At 48.5% G+C, this 12,527-nt stretch overlaps 1 protein-coding gene across 1 annotated transcript; it reads right to left on the minus strand.

Moving 5' to 3' along the window:
* Positions 1 to 10,634: 10,634 nt before the first annotated feature.
* On the minus strand, positions 10,635 to 11,621 carry LOC136548333 (uncharacterized). The gene has a single exon (XM_066539901.1). The coding sequence runs from the start codon at positions 11,619 to 11,621 to the stop codon at positions 10,635 to 10,637; it is 987 nt and encodes a 328-aa protein (XP_066395998.1).
* Positions 11,622 to 12,527: the final 906 nt, after the last annotated feature.

A 12,527-nucleotide genomic window follows, 5' to 3' on the forward strand; every position in this document is an offset into this window, starting at 1 on the left:
GCCATCAACCATTTCGTTGTCTACTTCCATTTCGATTGCTTCAGGTAAGACTATCTCAAACGTGCCTGGTAGCCCATCTTCTTGATAGAACTGTCCATCATATGTGTTTGCGTTGAAGTTGTAATCATCATCGTTTGGGGCAGGTAGTTTACCGTGTGGAGATACCTGGTGCACAATAGCCCAACCCTTAAGATCCTCTTTGTCTTGGTTGGCGTATCGAGTATAATACACCTGCATGGCCTATTGAGCCACAATGTAGACATCTTTTCCAGGATAGATGGAATCTTCTCGAATCTCGACTAGCCCAAGATGAGGGGTTCGTCTCGTTGATCGAGGATTAAACCAGTGGCATTTGAACATGATAGGTTTAAGAGGTTTGTCTCCATGAAATGAGAGTTCATAGATTTCCTCAACTCTACCATGATAGTTGAGGCCATCAGTGCCGGGTGTACAAACTCCGCTATTTGTGGTTTTTTGTTTGGGCCGAATCTGCTCGTAACTTGTTGTGTGGAAGCGATATCTGTTCACGTCATAGCCGGCAAATGACTTCACCCTAACGTCACAGCCATTTGCAACCTGTTTCAACTCATCACTCATGGATGAACCGGTCTGGGCCTGCAAGGTGAAGCATGATAGATCATTATATTAATCAAACGTACGATCACCTTGGATGATCGAATGTATGAGCTAAATTGGACATTACCTTTTGTTTGAACTAAAAAATGAAATCAGGCCTCCCCGCTCCCGCACCCCACGAAACAAGGGTGTCTTGTTCATGCCAGGTAGGATCCCTTGATTGATGCCAGAATTCACGAACAAATTCCCTGTCCGAACGAGAATCAATGAGGTTGGATGCAGAATAGTGACGGCGTATTGAAACAAGTTCGTTGAGAACTTACTTGATGAACGACTGCACCTCGGTAAGGTTATTCAACACATATAGCATGATACTGCGCCACTCTTCATTTCCCAATAGCTTCGGGGTTGATCCACTTGCGCTGCCGAGTTGGCCTTGGAAAAGGCTGAGGGTCGATTCATTTTCGCTAGCATTGTAACGAGGGAGTGGATTATGATTGCTAGGACGGTTCGGCTTGTAGTATTGCGTTGTGAAGTTTGCCACCTCCTCCCGAAGGCATGCCTCTGCAATGGAAGCCTCAATTCTGGCTTTATTTGTACATTTTTTGCAAAGACTCTTTAGACATCTCTCGATTGGATAGCACCAACAGGCCTGCACGGCCCCCCCAAATGGGCCTCGGACGGGAGGTGCGCAATCAGATGCTGCATCGGCAAGAAGAAGCCGGGTGGAAAGATCTTCTCTAGCTTACAGAGCAACACAAGTGCCGCTTTTTCCAACTCCTGAGCGACGGTCCAAGATATCTCCTTGGCACAAAGCTGACGAAAGAAAAAGCTCAACTCTGCCAGCACTAGCCAAACATGCTTAGGGACATAGCCTCGGACCATCGCCGGAAGAAGCCGCTCAATCCATATGTGGTAGTCGTGACTCTTCATCCCATTGACTCGCAGAGTGCCTAAGTTCACTCCCCTGCTAAGATTCGCTACATATCCATCTGGGAACATTAACATCTGGATCCATTTTAGTACTTCCCTCCTTTGATCGATTTGCAAGACAAAATTGACCTTAGGCCTTTTCCAGTTCTTGTTTCGGACACTAGGAGGCTGCATCACTTGATTCAGTCTATCGCACAACGTCGCTAGGTCCACTCTAGCCTTAACGTTGTCCTTAGACTTGTCAGTGTCCATGAGAGTTCCCCAAAGTGCCTCGGCGATATTCTTTTCAGTGTGCATTACATCAATATTATGTGGCAGAAGAAGGTCATCGAAATAGGGGAGCCTCGTCAAGCCGGACTTATGAGTCCACATATGTTCCTCACCATATCCCACAAAACCACCTTCTTCATTGGGCATGAGAGCATCTATCTGAGCACGAACCTCGGCACCAATCCTCAAGTGCGGTTTAGGGTCTGTCACTTTGACACCTTTCGTAAAGCTCTTGATGTCTTCTCTGAATTCATGGTCTATAGGGAGGAACTGACGATGCTGGTCGAATGATGAATACTTGCCACCCTTCTTCAACCAAATGAACCTCACAGCTTCCTTGCATATTGGGCATGGGAACTTCCCATGAACACACCAGGCGGCAAATAACCCATACGCTAGGAAGTCATGCAGGGAGTAGTGGTACCAAACGTGCATTTTGAAGCTTGTCTTTGTAGCTCGGTCGTATGTCCATACCCCCTTCTCCCAAGCGTGGATCAATTCATCAATCACAGGCTCCATGAACACACCCATATTACTCCCTGGGTGTCCAGGAATTATCAACGACAAGAATACGTTATGCCGTTGAAAGGAGATGCCGGGAGGGAGATTGAGGGGGATAACAAAAACGGGCCAGCATGTGTATGGGGGCAGCCATCATTCCATAAGGATTGAACCCATCTGTTGCCAGCGCGACACGTACATTACGGGCCTCAGCTGCTTTGTCACGATGTTTGTCATTGAAGTACGTCCATGCTTCAGCATCAGACGGATGTACCATCTTCCTAGGATTGTACCGTTTGCCATCTTTGTGCCATTTCATCTGTTTTGCGGATTCCTCGATCATGAATAGCCGTTGGATCCTCGGTAGGAAAGGAAGGTGCCGTAGCACTCTCGTGGGGATCGAAAGCTGCTTTTTCTGACCATCACCAGAGTCTACCTCTAGGTACCTGGAGGATTTACACTTCGGATAGTAATTTGCGTCCTTGTGTTCTTTCCTAAATAGGACGCACCCCTTCGGACAAACATGTATCTTGTCATACGGCATCTTAAGCATACGAAGGAGTTTCTTTGCCTCGTACAAGTTCGTCGGCAAAGTGTGCTTCTCTGGTAGCATGGTGCCAAACACGGCCAACATCTTATCGAAGCCTTCTCGACTCAGGTTTAACTCGGCCTTCAACCCCATTACGCGTCCAACCGCATCCAGCTAAGAAATCGTTGTATGCTCGTGAAGGGGTTTCTGTGCCGAGTGCAACATTTTGTAGAAGTCCTTTGCGGATTCCTCCATCTCCTCCTTCTCACGTCGTTCAGCGAAGTGAGCTTGGTGGGCGTCATCTAGCATGTCTGCTACCCCGGCATCATCATCAAAAGCCTCGAGGCGTGCTCTCACCACCTCCGCTCTTATACGATCTGCTTCACCATGGTAGATCCACTGCTGGTAGCCAGGCGTATAACCATTGAACACAAGATGTCTACCCATGGTCTTCTCGTCTACCTTTCTCCTGTTGTCACAATTGCTGTAGGGACACCAAACTAGAGAATGTCCTCCTGCTCCTGGGCCAAATGCATGTTTCAAGAAACAATCTGTCCCCTTCACCCATTCATAGTCATAGTCACTGCCGCTTCTCCAGCCCGTGTACATCCACTGACGATCCTCCATCCTTTAACATTTACATCACAGAGTATTGTGACCATCAATTGCATCTACGCGGTGTTCCTAATGTCTAATAGGTGAGGATAGGTCCTAATCCCACCCGCGGATGCGTAGATGAGGTCAGTTTCCAGGCTCCGCTCCTCTCCGAGACAGAATTTCGGCAGCACCTCCCCGCTATTCTCCCGATACACGTCCTGCCAGGGAGAGTGTGTATCCGGAGAACAACAGGGAGGTGATGCCAAAACTCCATCTTGGACCGGAGCGGACCATGGAAACTAACCCATCTACGCATCCGCGGGCTGTCCAAAAAACATGGACAATCCGAAACAGATACGGTCGCAGATATGCAAAGATCCGCATACCTACGGCCGTATCTCTTTTGGACGGGAGACGCCTAACTGGGTTACGTGCGGGCTACGACAGACATGCGGAAAAAAGAGGTTATTTATACCTAGGGTGTCGGTGAAGTCAGGCTAGCGGGGCAGTGGCGAGTCGACGCAGTGGTGAGGCGACGCAGTGCAGGCAGAACCGCGACGCCGACGAAGACGATCGGGGTCCTTCAGGTCCCCTCCGACGTGCTCTTCTCCTGCATAAAAGGTAATAGGTTATTGTTTGTTCAAAATTTCGGCAGCACCTCCCCTACACGGGGAGGTTTCCAAAACCTGCAAAAAACAATAGGATGGTCGACATTCAAAACGGCACGAAGGCCGACAACCACAACGGCACGAAGGCCCTCATATCAATTTACGGCACGAAGGCCCACACAATCACATATGGCACGAAGGCCGACAATGAGAGTTTTACCTAGGGTTGCGGTGGAGTCGGGCGTCGTGGTGCGGGGGTCACTTTCTTCTCCGGCGAGGTCGAGCGGCGTCGGATTCTCCTTATCTTCCCCTTCCTCCTTCTCCTCTTCTCCTTCTCTTCTTCCTCCTACTTCACCCTCTGCCTCCTCCCCTCCAACAGCAGCCGGCGACGGGGGCAGCCTGGGGGCTGGTGTCGGGGCGGGGAGGCCGGCGTGGGGGGTGGGAAGGCCGGCGTAGGGGGCCGCCGGAGGGCCGGCCAGGGCGGCTCTGGGGCGGTGGGGCGGCGTCGGCGGGGTGGCACTGGGGCGGCGCTGGAGCGGCACGCAGGGCCGGCGCGGAGGTAGGGCGGCGCAGTGGTGGGGCGGCGGGGCGCGCGGGGTGGCCGGGCGAGGGGCGACGCGGCGCGCAGCGGCGGCTGGGCGCGCGGGGCTACGCGGTGGTGGGCGGCTGGCCGCGCGGGGAGGCCGGCCGCGCTACGGCGGGCCGTGCGGGGTGGCCGGCGCGGGGCTGCGCGGTGGTGGGCGGCCGGGCGCGCGGGGAGGCTGGGCGCGCTACAACTTGTGGAGATGTCTGGGTTTTAGGCATCCGACGTCGCAACTTGCTCGAAACCTTCTCAAATTTTTACCACAGCCTACACATGCGATAACATGACACCTCGATAAGTTTCATGATTTTCAGACTTCGTATGGATTTTATATAGTTTAAAAACACTTTTCGAACAAGTTCCTCGTCATGTTACGTGAAGAAGATGCCTGAAATTTGATGCGAGTTCATGGATAGAGACTCAACAGACACCAAATACCATGAATAACATTTTTCGAATCACTAAATTGCATATTCCATCCACCTGCAGTTTAAATTTAAAATATTCAAAAAAAATCAACGAAAAGAAATAAATTAGGGAAATATATAAAAAAAGTCAAATTTGGCCCAAATTTTAAAATTGAGTTTTAAATAATGTATCATAGCACCACAAAAAAACTGGGTTCAAAAAACCAAAAAAAACTTTGCTGAGGGCCTAACCTGGCCCTCGGCAAAGGGGGTCTTTGCCGAGGGCCTAGCCAATGGCCCTTGGCAAAGAATATTTAAAAAAAATAAAAAATCTTTGCGGAGGACCCTAGATCTGGGCCCTCGGCAAAGAATATTTAAAAAAAATCTTTACGGAGTGCCAGACGGCGGGCATTCGGCAAAGACTGGCCGCCGTGACCCGTCCGGCCATATTTGCCGGGGGCCAATTTGCCGAGGGCCGTTTGTTTGCCGAAGGCCGGCCCTCGGCAAAGGCTTCTTTGCCGAGGGCTTCTGGGGCTGGCCCTCGGCAAAGATCCCCTTTGCCGAGTGCCCGAGATATAGCCCTCGGCAAAGCCAGAAGCCCTCGGCAAAGAGGCCGTCTCCAGTAGTGATACCCACAAAATTTTCTAAACAAACAGGTACCTCTGAAAGCAAATCTGAGCGTGGTGGAAAGTGTTTTGGTTAATATTGTAGAAGCATAGTACCGCCCTTACCAGATAATGTATATAGCAAAGATGCGCTTGCCTTTCTAAACAAACAGATCCTGATGCCGCTCAAGCCTAAATGCATATAGCAAAGATGCGCTTGCCATTCGTGGCTATGACGTGACCTTTCTTACCAGATAATGTAACTGGTCCTAACTAATGTTCTCACCAAGTGTGCAGCTCCTTGCTGCAACCTCTAGAGATATATACGGATTATTGACCTTGTACGGGCATTTTTATAGATAGGTGTAATGGTACACATCTAGAGATATAATAATGCAAGGAACCAAGGACAAGATTCAACTACCAATAATTAAATCAAATCTCACAAAATCAGGACATTAGGAGGAGGGAGCATGTATGGTCTTTCAGTCCTGCTACTTTCTCCATTCCTCTTGCTGGACGATTGACTTGTAGTGAGTGGACACTAGAATTGCCATCCATGCATCTACAGAAAAAGTTGAACATCCTCTTGCCTGATGAGTGAAATGAAGTAAACTAATAATAGGCAGTTCCATATAATTTATGATCCCTGACATAGTCTACAATACATACTGTTACGGGGCTGCCGTAGGCGCGTGGTGACAGATACTAACATCATCTTGGATTTCATAATGACTTATTTGGTATCGCTTATAACTTTTTGAACTTTTCAAACACTGATTACCTAAAACAAGCTTGGTGAAGGTCTAAAGGTGTGATAAATGACTCTGAATTTGTAAAGTTTTTATATATGACTAATTTTCATTAAGCTAAACATGCATGTGCCTCTTTGGATATCAATCAATTAACGTCCTTGCAATTAGACAACTCGTCAATACTTTGTGCGTACTGTATGTCCTGCTGAAAGAAGTTTGTGTCCTCACATAGCTTTCGTTACAATCAAACTGTCATGGTACAAATGAACAATCTTGCTCGTTCTACGATTTCCGGACCAGTGAACTTATTGATGGGTCAGACCCATGTTCAAACTATTAAGTGGTTGTAGCGAGAATTTTTGTAGGAATGTTTGCTAATGCTGAGAATTCGTGCATTAAAGTGCGATTAACTTTGTGGGATACCATTTTTTAAAAGATTTGCTTGTAAGCATAGCATTTGTTTCAGATATATTGCTTGTAGTCATAGCATGTGTTGGAACAAGGAGTGGATATGTTAATCTATGTACAAAATAGCAGCAGGATGTAACTGTTGTAGTTGAAAGTCTAGGTTGTGGAGGTCTTATATTCTTGCTGCAGAATTGAGCCATTCTAATTCAGCCTGGTGTGAAGCATGTTAGGATCGGTGGCTCACCGTCCTAGGAACTCTCGGCTGCCGGCGATGCCCGGTGGTGTGCGATCACCACGGACTCGAACAGATCGAACAAAGTATAGAACGCAGAACACGGCGAGTTGGTTTACTGCGAATGGCGCAGCTTTACCCGATGCATTTCATTGATCTTATGTATGGCTCGATCCGACTTCCCCGCCACAGTTTGTTGCTGCGTGGTGCGCCGTCTTTTGCGAACGTCTACGCGACAAGCACGGCGAACAACCCGTGGAGGAGTGAGCCTCCTGGACGCGGTCACGGCGCAGTGGTGTGCAAGTCTCCACCCCTGCCCGCGATTCTACGCTTGTACAAAACATGTTCATGCATCTAAGTAACAAAGTAATGCACCTAATGAATGGATACAACTTTGACACGATTACTGAAGGCCGAGCTCCAACAATTCACCCCCTTGATCGTGACAAACACTGACAACACCCAACCTTTGACGCATCTCGATGAACTTGACTCTTCCCAATGGCTTCGTCAGAACATCTGCTAATTGTCTGTCAGTGCTGACGTGTTGAACTTCAGCAATTCCATCGCTAACACACTCTCTGATATAATGATATCGTGTGTCGATGTGCTAACTTCTCTCATGGTAAACTGGGTTTTTGCTTAACTCAAGTGCAGACTTACTGTCCATCAAGAGTTTGAACTTCTGAACTTGTTCACCTGTCAGATCAGCTATGAGCCTGGACAGCCAAACACCCTGACAAGCTGTTGATGCTGCTGCTATGTATTCGGCTTCACAACTTGACAGTGATACTACCCTTTGCTTTTGTGATGACCAAGTCACCACATTGTCATTCAGGAAGAATAGGATCCCTGTAGTGCTTTTCCTCTTCTCAAGATCTCCAACATGGTCACTATCAGAGTAACCCAAGAGTTTCAGACCTGAAATGGATTTCTTCTCAAACTTGCAGCCATAATCAGAAGTACCAGCAACATATCTCACAATCCTCTTGACTGCTGCCCAGTGTTCGGAAGTGGGAGATTCCATGAACCTACTCACCATCCCAACTGCAAAAGCAATGTCAGGTCTGGTGTTCACCAGATATCACAAACTCCCAACTATACTTCTATAATTGGTCACATCTCTCACTAGATCAGGCTTCCCAGGGAGTAGCTTGCAATTCTACTCCATTGGAGTATCAACAGGATTGCAGCCTGTCATTCCACACTGATCAACAATCTTGATGGCATATGCTCTTTGACAGATAGTAATCTGCCCAGGGCTTTGTTTTACTTCCATCCCCAAGTAGTAACTTAACATGCCAAGATCACTCATGCTAAAAGTTTTACACATCTGATTCTTGACTTCAGCAATGTTGTCTCTATCAGGCCCACAAATAATGAGGTCATCAACATATACTCCAAGCAACAACAGAGAACTACCACTGCCTTTCTTATACACTGCATGCTCCTCTTCACTCCTGACAAAACCCAACTTCTGCAATTCATAATCCAACTTGGCATTCCAGGCCCTAGGTGCCTGTTTCAACCCATACAGGGCTTTCCTCAACTTCAACACCTTGCCTGGATACTTGGGATTCAGAAAACCTGGAGGCTGGTGGACATAAACTTCTTCTAGCAACTCACCATTGAGGAATGCAGATTTTACATCCATGTGCTGCACTTCCCAACTGCCTTGAGCTGCTAGAGCCAAAATCAGCCTTACTGTCTCCAACCTTGCAACTGGAGCAAAAACTTCTTCATAGTCCACCCCCTGTTTCTGAGCATACCCCTTTGCCACCAATCTTGCTTTATGTTTTAGAATGTTTCCCTCAGGATCCCTCTTTACCTTGTACACCCATTTCAGTCCAATTGCTCTCTGCCCCTTTGGAAGATTAGCATAGCACCATGTATCATTCTCCTAAATGGACTTCAGTTCAGATCTCATTGCATCAACCTAGCAATCTTCTTCTAGTGCCTCATCTACTCCACTTGGTTCATCTGCAGCAAGTAGACATAGTCCACTATATTCATAGTCAAGCATCTCTTTAGTATTGTCAAACAGGTCATTCAGAGTTCTATATCTAGGAGTTCTTTCCTCTGAACTGTCAGACCCATGACTTGGAGATGTTGCCAGATGATGATGTGGAGCTTGCACTGAGTCTGGGGAGTGTTGTGGTGATGGTCCTGCTTCATGTGGAGCCACAACACCAGTTTGCCCAACAGAAGCCTCCCCTCCTGCTTCTACTGATGGCTGGGCAACTGCATCTTCTATTGTCGGATTTTCATCAAGCAACTCATAATGCACAATGAAAGTTTCAGTTTCTTCAGTTGTTGGATTTTCTGCATTGGTCCACTTCCATGCTTGTCCTTCATCAAACAGTGCATCTCTACTGACCACCAACCGACCAGTAGCTGGATCAAAGAACCTGTAGCCTTTAGTGCCTGGCTCATAGCCGATGAGCACCATCTTGGTAGATCTGTCTGATAGTTTGTTCAGACCAGGACCATTATGCTTCACATAAGCCACACAACCAAATGTTCTGAGATGGTTCACATTAGGCTTCCTTTTGTACCAAGCTTCAAATGGGGTGATGCCCTCAAGGCTTTTTGTTGGGGATCTGTTCAGTATGTAGACTGCTGTCATCACTGCTTCACCCCAGAACCTTGCAGGAACATCCATAGATTTCAATAAACACCTAGCCATCTCAACCACTGTCTGGTTTCGACGCTCTACTACTCCATTCTGTTGGGGAGTATAGGGAGTAGTGGTGTAGTGTTTTATACCCTGCTCATTGCAAAAGATTGAGAACAGATGAGATGTAAACTCTCCTCCCCTATCTGTTCTTAATCCTTTCAGCTTTCTGTCAATTTCTAGCTCAGCTCTCTGTTTCACCTTTTTAAAGTATTCTAGTGCCTGATCCTTGGTTTTTAACATCTCCACCCACATAAATCTACTGTAATCATCAACTACTAGTAGGAAATATGAGCAACCTCCCGGTGTTTTGGGAGTGATGTGACCACAAAGATCTGCATGAACTAGCTGTAAACCCTGACTAGCTCTTGCCCCTGAAGCTTTGGGAAAAGGAATTCTATGTTGTTTCCCAAGAACACACCCATCACAAATCTGCTCCACCTTGTTCACTATTGGCAGGCCAGTTACCATCCCTCTGCTACTCAAATCTCTTAGAGCTCTGAAATTGAGGTGACCAAATCTAGCATGCCAACGCCAAGCTACATCTTCTGCTTTTGCTAACAGGCATATTGGTTCAGTTAAATTCAACTTAACAGTATAGAGCCTATTAGCTGTTCTAGGAGCAGATATCAACAGAGCACGTCCCTGATCATACACACACATCCTTCCATTCTCCAGAACCACTTTGAAACCTTTCTCCTCTAATTGCCCCAGACTAACGATATTGCTACGCAGCTTAGGAATGTAATAAACGTCAGTCAATACCTTGTGCTGCTGATGACGACCTTGCGCCACCACTGAGCCGATGCCCTCAATCTCCACGCGAGAGCCATCACCGAAATGCACTGAGCCGCGAACGCTTTGATCGAGCTGTGTCAGCGCCGATCGCGTCACGGTCATGTGATTGCTTGCGCCGGTGTCTAGCACCCACACACTGTCGGGGACATCGATGGGGGTCACCTTCTTCGACAGGTGCACGATCTGAGTCGCCCACGCGCGACGTCGCACGTGGCCAAGAGCAGAGCGCCACCGTGATCGGCCCCGCCGACGACGACGTTGGCCTCCAGCTGTGTGCCGTCCTTCTTCTCCTTCTTCGGTGGGCGTTTGCAGTCCTCCGCCCAGTGGCCGTAGATGCCGCAATTGCGACACCGGCCTTTCCTTCTCAGCGTGCCCATGGAGGTCAACTTGACTGCACCCGTGGCACCACCGTCAGGGCGTGCCGCTGCCTTACCCTTTGAGGAGCCACCGCCGTCACCGCTCCCACCAGCCTTGTTGACAGGGTGGAAACGGTGCTTATGCTTCTCCAACCAATCTTCTTCGGCGAGCATTAGCCGCCCGGCCTTGTCAACGATCTGGTCGACCTTCTCATCGAAGCGCTCCTCCGCCGCCCATAAACGCCCGACCAGTTCTTTGACTGTCAGCGTCTTGAGGTCGACAAACATCTCAATGGACACCACGATCTGTGTGAACTGAGGTGGCACCACATGCAGAAACTTCTTCACGACGCGGAGATCATCGATTGTCTCGCCCAAGGTTTTGAGATTACCGACAAGATTGGTAATTCTCATGCCGAAATCATCGACAGACTCCCCCTCCTTGAACTGAATGTTCTCAAATTCCTTCAAGAGCTTCTGGGCGTTCACCTCCTTAACGCGATCGGCTCCGATCCGCATCGTCTTCACTACATCCCACGCCTCCTTCACCGTCGTCTTCCTCCCCAATGTCTGCCACATCTCCTTGGGTACAGAGCGCAAGAGGGCGCTCATAGCTTGTCGATCTTGTGCGTGCTTCGGTTTGGTACCAGGGTCGACCACCTCCCAGATTTCCAATGCTTTGTAGTTGCACTGCATCAACATGGACCACTCGGTGTAGTTGTTGCTGGTGAGCATCGGCCACATGAGTGAGCTCTCCTTCACGGTGGACTTGGTGGATGTATCGCCCATGGCGCTCGACGGTGGTTGGCGGCGCGGCTTGCGATCTTCTTCTACGTCGGCTCTCTTGGTGGACCACTGGATCCACTAGAACTCTCAACTCTCGCTCTGATGCCAATCTGTTAGGATCGGTGGCTCACCGTCCTAGGAACTCTCGGCTGCCGGCGATGCCCGGTGGTGTGTGATCACCACGGACTCGAACAGATCGAACAAAGTATAGAACGCAGAACACGGCGAGTTGGTTTACTGCGAATGGCGCAGCTTTACCCGATGCATTTCATTGATCTTATGTATGGCTCGATCCGACTTCCCCGCCACAATTTGTTGCTACGTGGTGCGCCGTCTTTTGCGAATGTCCACGCGACAAGCACGGCGAACAACCCGTGGCGGAGTGAGCCTCCTGGACGCGGTCACGGCGCAGTGGTGTGCAAGTCTCCACCCCTGCCCGCGATTCTACGCTTGTACAAAACATGTTCATGCATCTAAGTAACAAAGTAATGCACCTAATGAATGGATACAACTTTGACACGATTACTGAAGGCCGAGCTCCAACAAAGCACACAGTAGTGTCAACTGAATACTTCTTTCATAGTGATTTTTTTAACCTTTTGACATCTATCAGAACACAGTTGCACGAAGTCCACTTGAGTATGTCAATTGAATGCTTCTTTCATGTTGAAGTTGATGTTGTGGGGAGGGAGGGACCCTAGCCATACTACCCTGAAACTGTACGACACCTCCTGGTTCCAATGGCTCTTCATTGCCATGCACTTGTGGGAACCAGAAGTGGTATACTGGGGTGGTGCTGGCTGCGGATGGTATTAATTAACCATGTCAAAGATCTTTCAAGCAAAGGAAAATGAGTAGTCCATTACAACTAACAAAGTTGATTGATGTCCATTTGTAGACATCAGCATT

Source organism: Miscanthus floridulus, chromosome 4 (genome assembly GCF_019320115.1).
Source record: "Miscanthus floridulus cultivar M001 chromosome 4, ASM1932011v1, whole genome shotgun sequence".
NCBI lineage: Eukaryota > Viridiplantae > Streptophyta > Magnoliopsida > Poales > Poaceae > Miscanthus > Miscanthus floridulus.